At 44.1% G+C, this 23,097-nt stretch overlaps 1 protein-coding gene across 3 annotated transcripts in view; it reads right to left on the bottom strand.

Annotated features, from left to right (window-relative positions):
• Positions 1–6,743: 6,743 nt before the first annotated feature.
• The window catches only part of SRPX2 (sushi repeat containing protein X-linked 2), a 33,568-nt gene continuing 17,214 nt past the window's right edge, over positions 6,744–23,097 (bottom strand). For 2 of the 3 annotated variants that reach the window (XM_065915548.1, XM_065915549.1), the window contains exons 4-11: positions 22,344–22,535; positions 19,725–19,901; positions 19,327–19,453; positions 19,072–19,193; positions 17,578–17,757; positions 17,114–17,247; positions 13,118–13,239; positions 6,744–11,787 (exon numbers count right to left, since the gene is read on the bottom strand). In XM_065915548.1, coding sequence (XP_065771620.1) covers positions 11,607–11,787; positions 13,118–13,239; positions 17,114–17,247; positions 17,578–17,757; positions 19,072–19,193; positions 19,327–19,453; positions 19,725–19,901; positions 22,344–22,535 — 1,235 coding nt within the window. In that variant the 3' untranslated portion in view covers positions 6,744–11,606. The remainder of the gene's footprint in view (positions 11,788–13,117; positions 13,240–17,113; positions 17,248–17,577; positions 17,758–19,071; positions 19,194–19,326; positions 19,454–19,724; positions 19,902–22,343; positions 22,536–23,097) is intronic. The other variant, XM_065915551.1, reaches the window with a different exon arrangement.

The following is a 23,097-nucleotide window of genomic DNA, read 5'->3' as shown; positions in this document are numbered from 1 at the left end:
TCTCATTCCATAGCTGCTTCTGAGCTGACAAGGGGTGTCTTCCCTAAATTGGTGAGGTGACATATTCTCCTAACCCTCATATTGAGGGTCTCTGACCCAGAGGCCCCAAGTAGTAGTTGGAGGAAGCTATGGCACTGGTAGGAGCTTGGACAACCACTTGTAACTTAAAAGCCTTCACGTGGCTAGAAACAAATCCAGCTACACAGTTACAAGTGCAAGGGGCAAACAGCAAAAATAGAACAATCAGAATTATTACAATTAAGATAGTTTTCCACCATGGGGCACTAATTAACGCCTCCCAAACTGAAGCGACTGAGACTTTAGGAGTATCCATAGCCTGAATCACTGTGTTCATGTGTTTAGTAAGTGAGTAGCATTAGTGTTCATATCTGGTATGTATGTACAACATTGGGTATGAATAATGGCACAAATTCCTCCTTGTGTGGCTGTTAGAATATCTAAGGCCAATCTGTTTTGTAAAACCACCTTTCTAATTTGTATTTGTTCAGCATTGAGGGCTGAAATAGCTTTTTGAGAATCTTGTAAGGCTTGTTGAGTAAAATTAGTCAGAGCATCAACTCATAGGATAACGTCTGAGGTTCCCAGAGAGGGAATGAATATTGCAGCCAAATAATCATGCCAGTGAAATACAGCCCTTGTCCAACAGTTCTAGGGTGTGGCAAATTAGCAGGCTTCTCTGGAAGCTCTGAAAATATGAAGCCATGAGTAAAAACTAGACTTAGGGTGCATCTCCCTATTCAGCCAGGGGGAAGCCACACCCATAGATAAGAACCACATATCCAGTAGGTCCAGTTTGGAGCAAGCCAGCATGACTGAGGGATCCAGTCCCAGTCAATGCCTGGCCAGGCAAAAGGAGAACCTGTACTGGGATTATAAAACATAGATATGATTACATTGCATATTTCTTGAGGCAAAAACCCCAATTGTTTCCAGTCATTATAATTAACTTGTTGGCTAACTTCTGGGGTGGCTCTATTTCTTCCCAGCACATGGGGGCACTAGACATTAGGTGTCGCTTTTCAGGAGTTATCCATATGACCTCACCCCATATTTAATAAAGTCAGGTTAAAAACCACCAGATCTAGACCCATTTGTCTTCTTATGTGCAGCAGAAGAGTCATTAAACCAAGACAAAGTATAATCAAAGTTAAAAGTCACATTATGTCTGTAGTTAAGGTACAAGGTGTTACAACAGTCCATCTTAGTATTGTTAGATGTCATCAGATTAAGAAGAGGTATCACATATGATTGTTATTGACAAAGGTAGTTGCAGACTTGGAGAAAGTCCTTTCCCTGAAGTGGAGATGTCCACCACAGGAAGGCTTCCACTGATGAGGAAGGGAGTGCTCCACAGACCCAGCAATTAGGCCAATTGTGGAATGCAGCATAGGAATGAGTCCAGGACAGGAAGGCATTGAATTGAGAATCAAACGGCAGACTCAGGATTTTTGGAGTCAGCAAAAGCAGGCCCACATAGATTATCAGGCCCACTTCCAAAGTAAAAGTATAGAGAATAAAGACATAAAAATGACAGTGCTTAGTCTGAGGGATCAGCGTGCCACTTTTTAACTTGAGTGTGGTGCACCCACGAATCAATTCCTGACACCATGACAGTTGTGGGAGAAGAAAGAATAACCTGGTAAGGGCCTTCCCAGAGGGGCTCAAGAGATTGCCCCCCAGATCCCAATGTCTTTATCAGGACCTCGGTTCCTGCTCAAACAGTGACTTGTTTGACTCAGAGGCTGGGTCAGGAGTCACTTCCCAGAGTTTCCATAATGTCTTTTGAAAAGCTGAAATTTGAGTTATAAAACAATGACTGATATTTAATAAGCCAACTATCTGTCATCCAATATTAACTTCAGAGTTTAAGATTCCACTCACATTATAAGAAATCAGTACAGTAAGATTCTGCCCACTAGTGAACTTAAGAGCTTCGGACACTAATAAAGCAATAACAGAAATTACTCTTAGATTCTTTATTTAGATAAACTGCAGGTTGTTGGTGAGGTTCTTGGGGTTGTGTCATAACTCCCACGGCCATACCATTTCTTTCAGTGACAAAAAGGTTAAACTCTGATCCTGTAGGCAAACTCAAATGAAAACTTGCAGGAGAGCAATTTGAAGAGCCTTAAAAGCCTTTTGAGTATCTGGAGACCAAACCAGTATATCAGTTTGGGCTTGTTGAGTTTCAGTTACAAGTTTATATAAAGGCCAGGCAAGTTGCCCATAACCTGGAATCCAAATGTGGCAGTAGCCTGTGACGTCCAAAAATCCTCTCAATTGTCTTAAAGTCATAGGAAGGGGATGATTTAGTATAGATTTAATTCTCTCAGGGCCTATGACCCTCATCCCTTCAGATATGATTAGGCCCAGATATTTAACAGATTGTTGACAAAGCTGAGCCTTTTCCCTCGATGACTTATAAACGCAGCCAGTCATAAAGTTTAGGAAGTCTTCTGAGACTTGTGAACAAGCTTCTTCTGTCTCACCACAGAGCAGATTATCATCTATATATTGCAATGCCACTGCCTTGGGGCTATTAAAGTTTTGTGTATCCTGTGACAAACTCTGTTCAAATAAGTGAGGGCTGTCATGAAACACCTGGTGCAAAACTATCCAGGTTAACTGAGAAGCTGGCTGGGTAGGGTCTTCAGAGGCAAATACAAATTGACTTTCCTCTGCCAATGGTATAGAATAGAAAGCATCTTTTAAATCAATTACTGAAAAATATTTGGCTCGTTCTGGAATTTTAGACAAAGTATAAGGATTAGACACCACTGGGTGTAAAGGAACCACAGCCTCATTTATTATTTGTAAATCTTGAACTAGTCACCTGACCCGCCTCTTGAGAAACCTGTATGCAGGTCAGGAAGCAACAGTGAGAAATGCACATGGAACAACAGGCTGAATCCAAATAGAAAAAGGAGTATGTTAAGACTGTATATTGTCACCCTGCTTATTTAACTTATATGCAGAGTACATCATGAGAAACGCTGGACTAGAGGAAGCACAAGCTGGAATCAAGATTGCTGGGAGAAATATCAATAACCTCACATATGCAGATGACACCATCCTTATGGCAGAAAGTGAAGAAGAACTAAAGAGCCTCTTGATGAAAGTGAAAGAGGAGAGTGAAAAAGTTGGCTTAAAGCTCAACATTAAAAAAAGTCTCCCATCACTACATGGCAAATAGATGAGGAAACAGTGGCTGACTTTATTTTTTGGGCTCCAAAATTACTGCAGATGGTGACTGCAGCCATGAAATTAAGACATGCTTACTCCTTGGAAGGAAAGTTATGACCAACCTAGACAGCATATTAAAAAGCAGAGACATTACTTTGCCAACAAAGGTTCATCTAGTCAAGGCTATGGTTTTCCAGTAGTCATGTACAGATGTGAGAGTTGGACTATAAAGAAAGCTGAGTGCCAAAGAATTGATGGTTTTGAACTGTGGTGTTGGAGAAGACTCTTGAGAGTCCCTTGGACTGCAAGGATATCCAACCAGTCCATCCTAAAGGAGATCAGTCCTGGGTGTTCATTGGAAGGACTGATGTTGAAGCTGAAACTCCAGTACATTGGTCACCTGATGCAAAGAACTGACTCATCTGAAAAGACCCTGATGCTGGGAAAGATTGAGGGCAGGAGGAGTAGGGGATGACAGAGGATGAGATGGTTGGGTGGCATCACCAAGTCAATGGACGTGGGTTTGGGTAGACTCTGGTAATTGGTGATGGACAGGGAGGCCTGGCGTGCTGCAGCTCATGGGGTTGCAAAGAGTCGGACACGAGTGAGCGACTGAACTGAACTGAACTGAACGAGTCTCCATTTATCATTTGACTTTTTCACACCCAGAACAGTGTTGTGTGGACTGGTATATGGAGTTAATAGCCCCTGGTCTTTTCAATTTTCAGTGATAGGTTTTAGCCCTTTCTTACCCTTGGGTTTTAGAGCATACTGCTTTTGATGTGGAAATATGTGTGGGTCTTTAAGCTTCATAATGACAGGAACAGCATTTTGTGATCGACCCACAGTTTTTCCAACAGCCCACATTCTAGGATTTACATTTTGTTCAATTAATGGGAGAGAAAGAGAGGGCTCCATATTCATGAAAACAGAGGCATGGACCTTGCTCAGTATATCCCTCCCCAAAAAGTGGTGAGGGAGACTCTGACATGATCAGAAACTTTTCTGAAAAACAGCACAGAGCTCCAGTTGCAACTTAAAGGACAACTGAAATAATAACATTTGGCTCATCCAGACAGTTCCGTTACAGTATTGGATTAGGGAGAAAGTAGGCCAGGGGCTTCAGTAAGCACACAGTAAGTTGCCGCATTGTGAAAAAGGAAATCAACTGATTGCCCCCCCACTTCTCACACAGTTATTAATACCTGGGGATCCTCAGGTGTAATTAGGACAGGAGCTTGTGTGGGGGCCCCCAGTTAGCTTCAGTCCTGATTATCCTGAGAGTCCGACCTCTGGGGCCTATACCTCTGGGGGCAGTCTCTCCTCCAGCATGGTATTTGCAGGCTGGACATGGATCCAGGGGCAGCTTAGAAGCCTGAGGGCAATCCCACTTGAGGTGCCCCTCCTTTCCACAGTAATAGCAAATCCATGCCTTCCCACCTGGGTCCCTCTGGGCACTTTTCTCAGGCTGTCTCAGAATGGTTCTGATCACCATTATTAGGACTTCAGCCTGTTCCTTGGTCTTCTATGCCTTTCCTTCTTCTCCTCATATTTCCTGCCATAAGAAACTATGAACCAGTTGCAACAGATTATCTAAAGGCTGATTTGGTCCATATGCCTGTTTTAGTAGCTTACAGCAGATATCTGGAGTTGACTGAGTGAAAAATCTATCCTTTAAGGTCACTCTTCCCTCTTCACTTTCAGGATTAGTTTTGGTGAATCTGTGAAGGGCTTCTTGCAGTCTATCTAGGAATTTACCAGGTGCTTCCTTCTCTTCCTGTTCTATGTTTGCCAGTTTGGCATAGTTTAAAGTCTTAGCACATGCTCGCCTATGTTCTTCAAGAATACATCTGAAAAAATGACCCTGATTCCATCTTACTTTATCCATGTTATAGTCCCAGTCTGGTTCTATAGTTGGAATCACCTGATTTCCAGTAGGGAGGATGACTATCTTGTCCTCCCTCTTTCCTGCTGATTCATTACCAAACCATTCATCTCTGTAGGCAATATCTTTCTTCAAAGCTTGAGTTTTTGAGTCAGAAGTTAGTGTTTGCCCCAGGATATATATCACATCCTTCCAAGTAAGATTATAAAGCTGAGTAACACCCTTAAAGGCTCTAATATATTTTTCTGGGTCCCCCAAATAGTTTCCCAGATCTTCCTTGATTCTTTGTATATCTTGATAAGAAAAGGGGTTATTAACTCTGATGGATTAGTTATTTTTCCTGGTGGGTGCTTCATGGAGAGGCAACGGCTTGTATGGCTGTTTCTCAGCCTCTCAGGTTGCCCTTTGCATGCATATGATCCCAGGGATAGATTGGAGAAGACTGTTTTCCTTATCTCTTTGTCTCTTATCCTCCCTCTCATAGGAGGACAGGAGGGAGCTGAAGTTTTCACACCCAAATCTTTACCCTTAGGACATAAGTCTGTCATGTCTCACAGAGATAAAAAAGGCAACACATATGCTACTTCTAACCATTTCCCTTGTTTTCTACAGAACCAGTCTAATTGTAAGACAGTATTATACTTAAGAAACCCTCCAACCAGCCATTGTTAGCCATCTTCCAATGGATACCATGGCCATGCAGTATCACATAGGAAGATCAAGTGTGTTTTCTTTAAGCTGTGGGGATTGAATCTATCCCAGTTTTTCAGGATACAGTTCAAAGGAGTAAGGCTGGAATTTTAGCTCCCATCTGTAAGAGAAAAAAGCAACGACCAGTGCTTTTTTTCTAGCAGAGGTGTCTTTCCCTGCTCTAGATGGGAGTGGAGGCAGGTCTTCCACTTAGGCATCCTTTCCTGGCTGGAGTTAACCTGTTTCTTGGTGTCCCAAGATGTCCCTTCCAAGTGTCACCACACCAGTATATGTGATAACAAAAGAGGTGGTGAAAGGCTGGCCAGTGAGGAAAAATTAATTTTTGTCCTCAAGCTATCAGGTTCAATCCTTCCAAAGCCACTGGAGAGCCTCCTCCGGTCTGCTAAGAGCTAGCATTATCAAAGGAAGAAGCCCATTGCACTTCCAATCAGACCAGATCCTAGGATTCCCAATCTGTGTCCTCAAAAACCTCACGGTCACCAGCAGTACTCCTATCCACATAGATCGGAGGCACAGCTATGATAAAGACTCACTTTCAGCTTGCCTTGCCCTGAGGCAGGCAGCCAGGAGAGCAACTGCTTGCCTGAGAGACATTCTTCGAGCTAGTGCTCCACCTAGCTACTGAACATGCTCTTGTCTCTAGTGCCTGATAAAACAACCAACAGCATGGATCACAAGTCCCTTGAAAGTTTGTGATCCGACAGGGTTTGGTTAGTAGTTCTAATTCCTCAGGCAGTTACAAAATGGTCAAAGAGACTAGGAAAAGTTGACTGAGAAAGGAATGTTCAGTCCATATGCTTCACCCATTTCTGGCTGTTCTCTTTGCATGGACATTGAGTGCCTCTTGGCATTGGCAGGTCGGTATAAACCCCCGACAAGGCTCCCATTTTGGGGGCTGCCTTCAGTCATTATGAAGCACCATGAAACTGTATAGCAGGGCTCATTACTGGCTTGAAGCAGGGCGTGTCTCTTTCATGCTGCTTTCACACACACACACAGGCACACTGCAGAGTTAGTAAAGTACAGCAGAAAACTTGCTTACCGGGAGAGCAAAGAACTAGAGCTCCAAGCATCCTTACCTTGTCTTGAAGATCCCAGATGAGCTTCCAAGATGAAAGGCTGCTGCTGCAAGCTGTGCTATGCTGGGATTCATGACCTCCAGAGGAGAGGATTTCGATCCAGGATCAGAGACAAGGCTTAACTGCTTGGAGCTTTTTGTGTAGTAAATTTTTTTCTGAGCTTTGTGATCTTTGGCAAGATGCCTGACCCCTTTGTGCTTCAACATCTGAGCTGTGTGATCTTAGGCAGGTTGCCTAACTTCTCTGAGCTTCCATATCTGAGAAGTATGATCTTATGCAAGTTACCTGACCTCTCTGTGCTTCCACTTACAAACTGTGTGATCTTAGAAAAGATACCTGGCCTCTCTGTGCTTCCATATCTGAGCTTTGTGATCTTAGGCAAGTTGCCAAACTTCTCTGTGCTTCCATTTCTGAGTTGTGTGATCTTAGGTAAGTTGCGTAACCTCTCTGTTCTTCTACTTCTGAGCTGTGTGATCTTAAGCAAGTTGCCTAAGTTCTCTCCGCTTCAGTATCTGAGCTTTGTGATCTAAGGCAAATTTCCATCATCTCTGTGCCTCCAGTTTTGAGTTGTGTGATCTTAGCCAAATTGCCTGACCTCTCTGTGCTTCCACATTTGAGCTGTACAATCTTAGGCAACTTGCCTAACATCTCTATGCTTCCACTTTTGAACTTAGTGATCTGAGACATGTTGCCAAACCTCCCTGTGCTTCCACATCTGAGCTGTGTGATCTTAGGCAAGTTGCACAACCTCTCTGTGCTTCCATATCTGAACTGTGTGATCTTAAGCTAGTTTCAGAACATCTTTGTGCTTCCACTTCTTAATTTTGTAAACTTAGGTAAGTTTCCTGGTTCTCTGTGCTTTCACTTAGGAGCTGTTTGTCTTAGACAAGTTGCCTGACCTCTCTGTGCTTCCTATTCTGAGCTGTATGATCAGACAAGCTGCCTGATCTCTCTGTTCTTTGAGCTCTGAGCTGTGTGGTCTTAGGCAAGTTGCCTAACCTCTCTGTGTTTCCATATCTGATCTGTGTGATCTAAGGCAAGTTGCTGAACCTCTCTGTGCTTCCACATCTGTCTGTGTGAACTCACGCAAGTTGTGTAAATTCTCTGTGCATCCATATCTGAGCTGTGTGATCTTAAACAAGTTGAATAACCTCTCTGTGCATCCATATGTGAACTTTGTGATCTTCGTAAAGTTGCCTAACTTCTCTGTGCTTCCGCTTAAGCTCTGTGATATTAGGCACTTCTAAGCTGTATGAAATTAGGCAAGTTGCATGACCTATCTATGCTTTCACATGACCTGTATGAACTCAGGCAAGTTTTCAAATTCTCTGTTTTCAAATTTGAACTGTGTTATCTTGACAAGTTGCCTAACCATTCTCTGCTTCCATTTCTGAGCTGTATTATTTTAGGCAAGTCGCCTGTTCTCTGTGCTTCCCTGTCTGTGCTGTGTGATCTTAGGCAAGTAGCCTGACCTCTCTTTGCTTCCATTTCTGACCTGTGTGATAATAGGCAAGTTGCCTGACATCTCTGTGGTTCCATTGAGCCATTGAAATTAGGCAAGTTACCTAACCTATTTGTGCTTCCACATGAGCTGTGTGATCTTGGGCAAGTTTCTGAATCTCTCTGTGCTTCTATATTTGTGGTGTGTGATCTTAGGCAAGTTGCCTAACCCTTCCCTGCTTCCATTTCTGAGCTGTATTATTTCAGTCAAGTTGCCTGATCTTTGTGCTTTCACTTCTGAGCTTTGTGATCTTATGCAAGATGCCTTTCCTCTCTGTGATTCCACATCTCAGCTGTGTGAGTTACCTAACATCTCTGAGCTTCCATACCTGACATGTGTGATCTTAGGCAAGGTGCCTAACCTCTCTAATCTTACACTTACACTTCTGAGCTGTGTGATCTTATGCAAGTTGCCTGAATGTGTTGTGCTTCCACTTGAGCTATGTGAACTTGGGCAAGTTGCCTAAACTCTCTGTGATTCCACTTAAACTGTGTGACATTAGGCAAGTTGCGTGATCTCTCCGTGCTTCCACTTTTGAGCTTTGTGACCTTAGACAAGTTGCCTGACATATCTGTCTTCCACTTGAGCTGTGTGTTCTCAAGCAGGTTGACTACATTCTCTCTCTGCCTCCATATCTGAGCTGTACGATATTAGGCAAGGTGCCTAACCATTCTGTGCTTTCACTTCTGAGCTGTGTTGTCTTAGATAAATTGCCTAACTTATCTGTTATTCCATTTCTGAGCTGTGTCAACTTAGGCAAGGTGTCTGTCCTCTCTGTGCTTCCACTTGTGAGCTGTGTGATCTTAGGCAAGTTACCAAAACTCTCTGTGCTGCCACTTGAGAGCTGTGGCATTTTAGGCAAGTTGCCTGACATCTCTGTGCTTCCACTTCTGATCTGTGTCATCATAGGCAAGTTGTGTGACATCTCCGTGCTCCCACTCCTGACCTGTGTGATCTTAGGCAAGATGCCTGACCTCTCTGTGCATCCAATTGAGCTGTTAAACTTATGGAAGTTGCTTAACCTCTCTATTCTTCAATATCTGAGGTGTGTGATCTTTGGCAAGTTGTCTGACCTCTCTGTGCTTCCATTTCTGAGCTGTGTGATCTTAGACAAGATGCCTGACCACTATCTTCTTCCACATCTGTGCTGCTTCATCTTAGTCAAGTTGCCGAACCTCTGTGTTCATCCATACGTGAGTTGTGTGATCTTAGGCAAGTTGCATAACCTCTCTGTGCTTCCACATCTGAGCTGTGTGATCTTAGAAATGCTGCCTAACCTCTCTGAGCTTTCATATATGAGATGTGCAATCTTAGACAAGTTGCCTCTCTTCTATAGGCTTCCACTTATCAGGTATGTGATCTTAGGCAAGTTGCCTGACCTCTCTGTTCTCCACTTTGAGCTCTGTGATCTTAGGCAAGTTGCCTGACCTCTCTGTGATTCCTCTTGAACTCTGTGAACTTAGGCAAGTTGCCTAACTGCTCTGTTTTTCATATCTTAGCTGTATGACCTTAGGCAAGTTGCTTGCTCTTTCAGTGCTTCCACTTCAGAACTTGTGATCTGAGGCAAGTTGTGTGACCTCTCAGGGCTTCCACTTCTGAACTGTGTGATCATGACAAGTTGCATGACCTCTCTCTGCTTCCACTTCTGAGCTGTGTGACCTTAGTCAAGTTGCTTAACCTCTCTGAGCTTCCATATCTTAGATGTGTGATCTTAGGAAGTTTCCTAACCTCTCTAGGCTTCCACTTCTGAGCTGTGTAATCTTTGGCAAGTTGACTGACCTCTCTGTGCTTTCAGTTCTGTGCTGTGTGATCTTAGGCAAGTGGCCTGACCTCTCTGTCCTTCCACTTCTCTATTTCTGAGTTGTGTGATCTTAGGCAAGTTGTGAAACTCTCTGTACTTCCATTTCTGACCTGTGTGATCTTAGGCAAGTTGCCTGACCTCTCTGTGCTTCCATCCCTGCATGTGTAAATGGGCTTACAACAGGATCTAGCTTAGAGGGTTCTTATGAGGATTTCAGTCAATTGTGAGTGTTCAGGACAGCACCTGGCTTGAGCACATAGTCAGTGCTCAAGTCTTTTAGTCCTGTTTCTCAATCTAGCCTGCTTCCTTTTCCCCTCTAATTTGCTAGTAATTACCCCCTGGGTAAGGTGTAAGGTGAATGACTGCTGAGTCTTAACTTGACACTGTTTCCACGTGTGTAGAAAAGAAGGTTCCCAGCAGCCTAGGGAAGACTGCCTTTCTTCAAACACTATGCATGCTTGAGTATGACCAAAACCAGAGCAGGGTTAGTGTGCATGAGTGTTGCTCTGCTTCACAAGATCCCAGATAACTCACATTTCCTAATGGAAATGTACTCATGGCCCTTAGTGCCTGTGTTTGTGCTGTTGTAACTCTTGCCTGCTCTGTACTCATCTCTTCAAAGTGTTAATAAGTTATACATGTGGCTGATGCTGTCTTTTTTCCTTCTCCATGATGTAGTTTCCACTTGGTTGTTCTGAGGTTTCCTGGATCATGAGCTGGGGATTTGTTTGAGGAAGGGGCAGCACTGGAGGCTCAGTAAAGAGAGACTGTGGTGTACGAGCTAGTTGGAGGGGCAGAAAGAAAGCATTCTGCTCTAGTCTGACTTTTCTCCCCAACCTCCCTCCCAACTGCAGCGGTCTGCTAACTCTTAGGTAAGATGACGGTTAACAGATGGTTAACATTTGTAGCCCAACATCCTACAAGGGAGAAGGACAAACAAGAGGGTTTTGGAGCTCTGCCTCACTTCCAACCCCACAGTTAACCTGTAAGGAAGATCCAGCCGCACTTGATGGTGTCCTGGTTGTCTGTTGTGACGGTGCTGCCCTCTGCTGTCACTTCAGGGTAGAGGAGCCATTTAAAACACAGCCGGTTAGTGAGCGAATTTAGAATTTACTTCTCTGAAAGATTTTGGAGAGCCGGGCAGAAGCAAGACTTTCTATCCACAAGCTGCTGCCCAGGGCTTGTCCTTAGTCCCTCCCTAGCTTCTTATACTCTTCCAGTGCTACCTAAAGCAGAGACTTGCTTGAGGAAACTATTACACAGTCCTAGAAAGGTGTCTGGAAATGTCCCAGGATCAGGGAACCTCACCCACCTGAGAGTCCTTTCCTCAGAGCTGTGGGAAAGCATTTTCTCCTTTGATTAGGCCCCAGTTTTGGCTGACCAGGGAACCTTTTCCCTTGACCTCAACCATGCTCCAACTCAAGTTCAGTCGCATATGTCTCTTTGTTCCCGGCGCTGGATCAGCTCCTCATTGCTCAGTAGATAGTCATCAATGAACGTGAAGATTTCCTCGGGGGTGACAGGTTCCATGTAGCGTTCCCGGTCAACTCCCTGCTTGTCAATCAACACCATGTTGAAGTAGGAGCGCGTGAGGTGCTGAAATTGCCTAGAGAGATGAGCCCAGGGACGTGTGAGACCTTGTCTTGACATCAGCCCCCCAGACTCTAGTCCTCTCTGATCTTTCACAGCTCCACTGATGGACTAATTTTTTCCCCACCGAGTCACTTGGCCCCACCCCCTCCAGTACTTATCTCAAGCCCCTTTATTTTTCTCTGCTCACACTTTAGTCTTGCTGCCCCAACATCTCTAGCTCTGTTAAGCTGTCCCTTCCTCACCCAAGATGGAGCAGCTTTCTTACTACCAAGCTGTCCTTGCCTCACAGGCCCCCTTATGCAGGGCTATCACATATAGCAATGCAGGCAGCACGTAATAACTCCAGGGAGCACCAGTCACGGGCACTATGCCGTGACCAGTGCTTCCCAGAGCTGGACAAGCATAGCCTGCACAACCAAACATGGCAGCCCTGAGGTTGATCAATATCACCTGCTCAACCTTCAGGTTGATCAGTATCACCAAGTCTGCAGTCTCCTTCCTCTGCATGTTTTCCAGTCTTTCCTCTTGTTGCTGTTGTTTAGTCACTAAGTTGTGTCTGACTCTTCTGTAACCCCATGAACTGTTGCCCACCAGGCTCTCCAGGCAAGAATACTGGAGTGCGTAGCCATTCCCTTCTCCAGGGGATCTTCCCAACCCAGGGATTGAATCCACAGTCTCTTGCATCTCCTGCACAGGCAGTTGGATTCTTTACCACTGACTTTGCTACTGAACCACTAGGGAAGCCCCAATCTTTACCTGGGACTGAATCTTTCTGTCTCTGAGATTAAGCCCTAGGGGAAAGTATTGTTTATGCAACAGAGAGGAGTGATGGCTTTATTGGTTCTGAGTATATGTGGAGGGATTGGGAGGGTGATAACAGATAGATAATGAGAAATGTCAACTTCTACCACCTGTTCCCTATGGTCTTCTCCTCCCCAAGGGTCAGATGGATATGATTCAGATTTCAGTGCCTAAAGATGCTTTTTGCTCATTTGCAGACTGAAGGCAAAAGGATACAACCACCAGGCGACAGGATCAAAGACTTATCTAAGTCATGTTTGAGTCTGTGTCTCAGCCCTGGCTGTGCTTCAGGGTCACCTGAGGTGCCTCATAAAAGCACAGTCCTGAGGTGGTTTGAGGTGGTCATCTGTATTTTCAACAACACCCTGCCACTTCATTCTGATGCCCTGCCACACTCTGATCTTACCTAATGCATCCAAAGAGTTCAAACACAAGCAATTCCCCGAGAGAATAGTGTTTGCTGATTTTCCCACAACTCTCTGTGGCCAATGTCCTGCCTAAGGTTTCTACCCACTCCTTTCCTGTTGCCCTCCAGTCTGGACCTGAGTTCCTCAATGATATTGGCTGACAGCTGTTGCTCCCGGATGCGCCCCACTTCCTGAGGTGGCTGCCCCACCAGCTCGATGATGGTCACGTGCCTCAGGTCCAGTCCACAAGTGGATTGCTGGGAGGGGAGAGAAAAAGGTTTTCCTGAATAGGCTGTCAAACCCAAGCCTAAGGCTACTTAACTGATTCCTCCTGGGATCATGTCGAGGCAGTGTGGGAAAGAAGGGGCTTCTTCACAAACCATCACATGAGTGGGTCTACCCCCTCTTTCCTCTGTCATTCCTGAAGCACTTGCCCCAACATGCGTGTGCGCATGCTAAGTTGATTCAGACTTGTCCGACTCTTTGTCACCCTATGGACCATAACCTGCCAGGCTCCCCTGTCCATTGGATTCTCCAGGCAAGAATACTGGAGTGGGTTGCCACGCCCTTCTCCAGGGGATCTTCCTGACCCAGGGATCAAACCTGTATCTCTTATGTCTCCTGCATTGGCAAGTGGGTTCTTAACCACTAGTGCCTCCTGGGAAGCCTACTTACCCTAACAGTGTTTCCTCTATTCTAATGAAGTGTGGAGATTGGTTATATCATGTGGGATAGAAAAGAGAAATGTAATTGACAAATTGCAGTAACATCATCTCTCCTTGCTTAGTTTTGAATAGATTTTTAATACATAAGTTATTTTTGGGGGGGGGGAGGTTACCAATTGTTCATTTACTGATATGTTTTAAATCCTTATCTTGCTTTTGCTCTAGTGCTGCCTCTTCCTTCAGCCTACACTCCCTGTTCATTTTTTAAATTTAATTTATTTATTTTAATTGGAGGCTAATTACAATATTGTGGTGGTTTTGACATGGATTAGCCACAGGTACACTTATGTCCCCATATCCTGAACCCTCCTCCCACCACCCTCCCCACCCCATCCCTCTGGGTTGTCTCAGACCACTGGCTTTGAGTGCCCTGCTTCATGCATAGAGCTTGTACAGGTCATCTGTTTTACATATGGTAATATACATGTTTCAATGCTATTCTCTCATATTGTCCCACCCTCAGTTTCTCCCATATCATCTAAAAGTCTCTTCTTTGCATCTGTCTCTTTTGCTGTCTTGCATATAGGGTCATCATTACTGTCTTTCTAAATTCCATATTATATACATTAATATACCATATTGGTGTTTCTCTTTCTGACTTACTTCACTCTGTATAATAAGCTCCAGTTTCATCTACCTCATTAGAACTGATTCAAATGCATTCTTTTTATAGCTGAGTAATATTCCATTGTGTATATATACTAAAGCTTCCTTATCCATTCATCTGCTGATGGTCATCTAGGTTGCTTCCATGCCCTAGCTATTGTAAACAGTGCTGCAATGAACATTGGGGTGCATGTTTCTCTTTCAATTCTGGTTTCCTCAGTGTATATGCCCAGCAGTGGGATTGCTGGGTTGTATGGCAGTTCTATTTCCAGTTTTTTTTAAGGAATCTCCACTTTGTTCTCCACAGTGGCTGTACTAGTTTACACTCCCTCCAACAATATAAGAGGGTTCTCTTTACTCCACACCCTCTCCAGCATTTATTGGTAGTAGACTTTTTGATGACAGCCATTCTGACCAGCGTGAGATGGTACCTCATTGTGGTTTTGATTTGCATTTCTCTGATAATGAGTGATGTTGAGCATCTTTACGTGTTCTTTTTAAAATTGAGATACTAGTTGACAAATTAGTTTCAGGTGTACAATATAATGGTTTGATATTCGTCTAAATGATCATTGCAATAAGTCCAGTTAACATTCATCACCACACAGTCACAATGTTTTTCTTACAATGAGAACTTTTAAGATCTATTTTCTTAGCAATTTTCAAATATATTATATAGCTATAGTCACCATGCTGTACATCACAGCCCCAGGACTTACTATTTTATAACTGGAAGCTACATAAGTTCTTTGTGTGTTAATCGCTCAGTCATGTCCGACTCTTTGTGACCCCATGGACTGTAGCCCACTGGGCTCCTCTGTCCATGGGATTTCCCAGGAAAGAATACTGGATTGGGTTGCCATTTCCTTCTCCAGGGGATCTTCTGGACCCAGAGATCAAACTCGTGTTTCTTGCATCTCTTGCATTGGTGGGCAGATTCTTTACCATTGTGCCACCTGGGAAGCCTGTGTGCTCCTTACCATTAGGCTACATGGTCACAGCCTTTTCTTGGTCTCCAAAATTTCCCCAAAATAGTGTCAGTGCTCTTTCTGTGACCCTTTCTTGCCTTCCTCACACTAGGCAGTGCAGCCTGTAACCGTACCATGGTTTTTTGTCCTGCTTCGCCCAGCAGGGGTGCCTCTTAGCCAGTTACCTGGGGCAAGGTTGAAATCAGCAGCGAGCACTGATTGGTGCTCTACCCCTTGTTGAATCTTTGGGCTACTCCTCTAGACCTGGCTTCAAAGTCACAATCCTCCCTGGCTGGTTCCTTTTCTTGTTCCTGCTTTCTTTTAAAGCTGAGGTGTTGCTTTTGTCTGCCTTTTTTTGGATCCCTGGAGGAATGGGGTCCTTTATGGTTTAGACCCAGGGTCATTCTTTTGATATGGCTGCTTTCATCATGGCCTTCTGAATATTAACTTGGTAACTCGTAAGAACTCAACCTTTAGAAACCCCCTAAATAGCTTCTTCTTTTACCTGGGTATCCAGACCCTTTCAGCTTCTCAGAATCTTGTCAGAGTACTTTGAATTCTCTTCAAGAACCTAGTCTATTCTTTATTTTTATTATTATATTATTTTTCTCCATTTCAAATGAGGAGAAGGAGGTGACAGAGGATGAGATGGTTGGATGGCATCACTGACTCAATGGACATGAGTTTGAGAAAACTCAGGGAGCTAGTGAAGGACAGGTATGCCTGGTGTGCTGCAGTCCATGGGGTTGCAAAGAGTTAGACTCAACTTAGTCAATGAAAACAACAAAAACAGTTGATTTACAATATTATATAAGTTTCAGGTGTACAACGTAGTGATAGAACCTAGCCTATTCTTTTTGAAAGTCCCAATAGTCAGAACTACTCTGTCCTTTCTGCTTCTCCTTCCCCAACAGTGGCTTTCACTAGACATCTGGTAGAATGTTAAAAATCCTTGTGCAATTCCCTCATTTTACTTTGCAATATCATGACACTTTTCCTTCTTGTCTGCTATTAGTAGTGGTTAAGAGCACAGATCCTTGAGTCAGATTGCCTGGGTTTAATCGTGGCTCAGTCATTTATTAGCTTGTGACTTTGGGCAAATCATTAGCCTCTTTATGCCTCAGTTTCTTTACCTGCAAAATGGGGATAGTAAGGGTACCTATTTTATAAGCGTTGTTGGGAAAATTAAATGAGTATGTATAAAGCACATACTTGTATACCTATTCCTTATACAGCCCTCACTGTCTAAATGTTTGTTAGTGTTATTATTCCTTGAAAACTTAAACATAACTAAATCCCCACATTTACATTTGATCACAGGTCTTACAAGTTTTTCAGGAGTGCTTTGCCACACTGCCTTCTCATCCTTCATCAAGCCTCCTGCAACCCACCATGCCAATGACTTCACTGCCTTTTCAGTAAAAACACAGTTGTTTTAAAACTGTGCTAAATTTTTCTATAGTAAAATTAATCAAATGTTGTCTACAATCTAAGGAAGTAGCATTTGTGCTGTAGAAAGAGCAAGTCTCTGAGTGAGACGTAGTAAGAGAGTAACAGAGTGGGGTTGCTGTTGTTGTTTGACAGCTAAGTTGTGTCTGACTCTTTGTGAACCCATAAACTGTAGCCCACCAGGCTCTTCTGCCAATGGGATTCTCCAGACAGGAATATTGAACTGGGTTCCTCCTCCGGGGGATCTTCCCAACCCAGGGATTGAACCCACAGTTCCTGCATTGGCAGCTGGATTCTTTACCACTGTGCCACCAGGGAAACCCAGCGGAGTGGGATAGGGGAATGCAAAGGAGCTAAGCCCTGATTAGGGGAGTGGCTCTTACCTGTAGCATAGAGATTTGCATTTTATAATATCGGTTGGAGGGATCAGGGGCTGAGATGATGAGAAGTCGCCGTTTCTCATAGAACTGATCAAGAAGGCCAGCAGCTGAGTTGACATTGACATTAATCTTCATAGCTAGGGCAGAAGCACATGACCTGTCAAGAGTATGGCCTGTCCCTTCATCCCAGAATGGATGACAACATCCTGAGGCTTTCAGATTAAACTTTTTTGGTTGTTTTTCCCTTTCCTTGGGGGGAAATACTAAAAGAACACTTGGAGATTTTAAATCCTTTTTCTTGAAGGTGGAGTATGCTAGAGGGGAACATTAGCTCTTGAAATATCACAGAATCCCCCATTCCCACATCAGACACGTTGCTTTTGGTCCCTGAGCCATAGACATTGGGAGACCCCTCAGAGAAGCCCTGATCATTATGTCCACTCTCCCCATTCCCTAGTTTCACTCACGAGTACAGATGGGTGGTGATCCTGACCACTGGCGGCTGGACTGGCAGACCCGTGAGGGGGTCCCTTGGCGCTCATACCCTCCATCACAGTGGTACTCACAGGTGGCACCATAGTTGTCCCCCACTGAGGTGCAGGTGAGGTAGCCATGCTGTGGTGGTTTCAGAGTTGGGCAGCGTCTCACTGTCAGGGAGAAGTTCAAGTTAGGGACTATGGTAACTCTTGTAGAAAACAATAGGCTAAGAGGGTGCCCATGCTGGGTTTTCTAGATCAGCAGACCCAGGATAATCAGAATGAATGACTTCTCTGTGTTGCCAATGGCCAGGGTTAGAGGCAAAATTTTTGCTTTCTTATGGAGTTAAATCTGAAATGTAGACAAAAGTGTTCATAAAATGTGGAAGCATGGATAAGTATATATATATATATATATATATATATATATATATATATAGTCATCAAAAGACTAGCAATCTGCAAAAAAAGATTGCCATTTTTTTCCAAACTTTGGGGACACTCTGCATACAGATGACCACCTTATAAATTACTTTTAATGTGAAATATCATTGGGCTCCCCTGGTGGCTCAGAAGATAAAGAATCCACCTACAATGCAGGAGACACAGGTTCAATCCCTGGGTCAGAAAGTTTCTCTGCAGAAGGAAATTGCAATCTACTCCATTTTTCTTGCCTGGAGAAGTCCAGGCAGAGGAGCTTGGTGGGCTACAGTCCATGGGGTAGCAAACAGTTGGACATGACTGAGGAACTAACAGTTTAAAATATCCATCAGTGGGAGGAGAAGTGTTGAGCAAAGTATGATAGTATGATATATTCTTAGAAGTAGATTATTATACTGTGATTAAAAGACCTCTGAAAAAACTTTAAAGAACATGAGAAATTTACCTGTGTTATAATGAAAAGTGAAAAGGGGTTACTTAAGATTGGATATGCAGTGTGATCTCAATTACGTATTTTTAAAGTATGTGTGAATAAAAGACTGGAAGAAAAATACCAAAAGATTAACAACAATTGCCTCTGGGTGACAGAGTAATAGTTTTTTTTCCCCCTTTGTGTATTACTTTATTTCCCATACGTTCAACAATGAGCATGAATTAATTTTATGATGAAAACAAAACAAAAAGCAAGAATCGGCAGCCAGCACCACCAATTTCAGCAGAGGAGAAAGACTGAGAACGAAGGCTGATTGACTTTAATTATTAATTTGAAGGCTAAGAAAAGAAATGGATACAGAGTACCTTGGTGGGTTTCATGTAGATTTGGGAGAATGAGAAAGTTTTGTTGGGGAGCAGAGTTTCTGAAATGTGTATACACATGTACACGTTTCCTGAATGACCTATTTCATGAATTTGAATTTCCCCTCTCCCAATCTGCATGAGGTGTCTGTTTCAGGCATAGGGAGGAGAGGATTGTGATGGGCATCTAGAGGGTAAGGGAAGAGCAGAAATAATAAGCAATGCAGAAATGGAAAACTTCTTTCTGACCTTGTACTTTTACAATGAACTTGCAGCTGGCCCGGTTGTAGGCTCGGTCATAAGCAGTGTAACGAATCACGTGTTCTCCCTCTGGAAAGTGAGAGCCAGGTTCAGGGCCTCGAAGTATCAACCTACATGGGACAGGGTGAAAGAGCCACTGAGGAAAGTGACTCTTAGAACTGGGATTTGGGGCACATCATCACTGTACCATCAGTCTGTGTGGTTCAGTGTGGGTTACCTGAGTGCCTGGCATCTGTGACTCACCTGGTGATGGTACCATCAGCAGAATCTTTCACCAGGGGTGGGTCCCAGTATACTCGAGCAGTCAGTTTCTCTGGCTCTGCCATCTTCTCACGGGAGTGGGGACAACGGATCTTGGGGGGATCTATGTCTGCCAAGGTCAGAAATCAAGTGCTGACTCATGGGTCCCCTGCCTTCCCTGGAGGGAACCCATGAAACAATACCACACCACTGGGTAGGTAAAAGATGCAGTTCAAGATGCTCAGTGAAACTTGTGAGGCCTGACTCCAAGGGAAGCGATTGCTTTGTTAAGCCTGTGCCCAGGGTGCCACCTTTTGCAGCTAGTGGGAATGCCTTCTGCAGTGGACATAATGCCAGGCTGGCCCTTTGCAACAGGACAACTGGGAGTAACCAGCATTTACCTACACATACAGGCTCTCCTCCGCTCCATCGCCCATCTTCCATGCAGATTCGGCTGCGGTCACCTTCCAAGTGGTAGCCACTGGAACAGCTGTAGTCACAGCGAGAGTCAAGAAGCACCCCATTTGTGCACGTGTAGGTGCCACTCGTGATGAATGGCAATGCATGGCATCTCATCTCTAAGAGAGAATCAGGAGGCAAGTTCAGTGGCCTGTGGGGCTATGTGGAAGTAATGCCTAGGCATCTAGCCTAGGGAAGACCGTGTCAGAGACAGCAGAAAATACAGGGAAACATATGCCCAACTGCTCTGACATTTTTGTGCCTGATTGCCTCTTTTTCCTAATTTCTTTCTTATTTTGATATTATGAAGTACAATAATACTCTTGGGGGGCAGAGGTGGGGAGATGGTCTCAAAGAAGTTACTCATTCAAGTTCATGGATTTGAGAAATGCACCTCAGTTTGGATCCCAGCTCCACCACTTAATTAGCTCTGTGACTTGAGCAAGTTCCATCATCTCTCCAAGCCTCAGTGTCTTCATCACTAAAACATGTATACCATGAAGTAGGATTGTTGTGCCAAATATAGAGACAATACATATAAATCTCTGGGCTTATTTAGGGCCTCATCAGCTCATAGTTTTCCTCTCTTGTTCCACAAATGCTAGATGCCCTTGAACAAATTCAAGGCTCCTTTTTAAATATAATGTTGGTGCTGCCACAGGCACTCCTCAGCTGAGGCTCACTTACATGCCCACTGGTCCTCTGTGCTGTGTGAGAGTACAAGTCAGGTCAATCCCAGTGGGGGAGGGGTGGACAGCTTTGGAGGCATTTGCTTAAAGGTGAGTCCATGTGCTTTAGACATTACGTGTGCCAGAAGTGGCGACAGCTCCCATGAATTGATTGTAAATTTGTGTTTGCCAAAGTCCAGTATGAAATACCCAACACCTGAAGGAAGTAGGCCAGTCATATGTTCCTTTAGGTTGTCTAAGTTCTAACCCTCCTTAACTTCAATTATTGGAGCTTTGAATAAAGATTCTATAAACTATGCTTGTTTTTGCTTCCTGGTCAAACCAGACTTGAAGGGGATTGCCTTTTATGTTTTCCAGCCTCCTTTATATAAAGACCTAAGCAAAAATGACCTTCTTGAAATCAGGGCCCAGTAAAAAGGTCTGTCTTTCTGTTGATTTTATTTTCTTAGTATTACATGACAGTGAAAATGATAGACCCAAAGTGTTTGCCCTGTGTCTTTTATGAGGAAGTACAAAGTGAGATTCAGTGTTTAAACAGGCACAGTGGTAAAAAATCTGCCTGGCAATGCAAGAGACTCAAGAGGCATAGTTTTGATCCCTGGGTTGGAAAGGTCCCCTGGAGAAGGAAATGGAATCCCACTCCAGTATTCTTGCCTGGGAAATTGCATGGACAGAGGAGTTTGGTAGATTATAGCTTATGGGGTCGCAGAGTCAGACACAACTGAGCAACTGAGCACACATACAACACAAACTTTTAACTTGTTTCATGTTAATTTGTCAACGTATTTTAATTTTGTAAGGTCAATTCAAATTCATTTTGGAAATGATGGAGTCTAGTCCTATAACAAATGGCTTATAGTCACCTAGAGGGGTATAGTGGCTTCATTTCTTCTGGCTACCAAACTTCTCCTCTATTCCATAGCATCTTCTCCAAACAACCCCAATTCTCTCTGAATGCTCAGCATTCTACATCCCCTGACACTCCATTCACACACACACATTGGTTAGTCTAGACTCAGTCTGGTAATTAAGGAATTGGCTCTTGAAGTGGCCCTGCACACATGGGGGTTCTACAAATGGCATTCATCAATGGATATAGGGACAGGCAAAGCTTAGCTGCCAAAATAGGGTAGGCTGTAGGGTTTCAATAAGAGGTAGGGATTTGGGAACTGAGGTGAACATGATGTGAAATGTATGTATTAGCACCCCTGCATTCCAGGCTTGGAGGTTTTTCTTGACTTTCAGAAGAAAATGAAGACTAGCGGATGTCTTTGAGCTTCACTGCCAAGGCCTAAGACCTTAGGCCAAGAAGTACAGTAGTTTACCACAAGTGGGAAAGAGTCTGAGACTGCACATGCTTGAGAGTTCCAGAGGAAGGCATAAGTCCACATCAGGCCCCAGGTGTAAGCTTTCCACGCACTCCTGGGCCCTTTGAGACTGAGGGCTGGTTGCTACTTGCATGCGTGTGTGCTCAGTCGCTAAGTCATGCCAGATTCTTTGCGACTTCATGGACTGTAGCCCGCCAGGCATCTCTGTCCATGGGATTCTCCAGGCAAGAGTACTGGAGTGGGTTGCCATTCCTTCTCCAGGGGTTCTTCCAAACTGAGGGGTTGAACCCATGTATCTGGCATTGGCAGGCAGGTTCTTTATTACTGAGCCACTGGGGAAGCCTGGTTGCAACTTAAAATGCCCCTATTGTTTGATCCATAGTCACAGGGAGAGAACATGAGCTAGAATGTTAGGATGGGGAGAGGTCCCCTTGGGATCCTGTGGAAATTTTCAATTTGTACTTGACAGAGGGCATTCCCTGGGTGGCTGGCTGGCTGGCCTCTCTCACATGCAGATGTCAGCCTATACATGCACACCACTTACGCCTGCAGTAGGCAGTTCCAGACCAACGGCGGCTTGGCAGGCATTGCACTGATCTCCGTCCAATCAGTCGAAAGCCCCGGTCACAAGAAAGCTCACAACGAGTGCCCAGGCTGCTGTGATAATTTCCTCCTCTTGGTGAGTAGCATGTGGCTTCACCATCCTGGATATTTAATGTATAACACCATCGGGGGACTATAGCAATAGAAGAAAAGTAAGCTATAAGTACAGTAAGCTAAAAGTACAGTAATCAAGACAGTGTTGTATTGGTGAAAGGATAGACACATATATTGATGGAACAGAACAGAGAGCCCAGAAACACATTCACACAAATATGGCAAAATTATTTTTGACAAAGGTACAAAAACAATTTAATGGAGGAAAAATAGTCTTTTGAACAAATGATGCTGGAGCAACTGAACCTCCATAGGCAAAAAAAAAAAAAAAAAAAAAAAAAAAGAGAGAGAGAGAGAGGAAAAGCAAAGCAAAGAACCTCGACTTAAATGTCTGATGTGTGTGTATGGATGCTCAATCTCTAAGTCGTGTCCTACTCTGTGTGACTCCATGGACTGTAGCCCACCAGGCTCCTCTGTCCATGGGATTTTCCAGGCAAGAATACTGGAGTGGTTTGCCATTTCCTCCTGCAGGGGAATCTTCCCAACCCAGGGATTGAACCTGCACCTTCTGTGTCTCCTGCATTGGCAGGTGGATTCTTTACCACTGAGCCACCTGGGAAGCCTGTATCTCATACCTTAAA

The sequence above is a fragment of the Muntiacus reevesi genome, chromosome X (genome assembly GCF_963930625.1).
Source record: "Muntiacus reevesi chromosome X, mMunRee1.1, whole genome shotgun sequence".
In the NCBI taxonomy this organism is placed as follows: Eukaryota; Metazoa; Chordata; class Mammalia; order Artiodactyla; family Cervidae; genus Muntiacus; species Muntiacus reevesi.
Note: the sequence above shows the minus strand (reverse complement) of the source record. Positions and strands in the feature narration are given on the sequence as shown.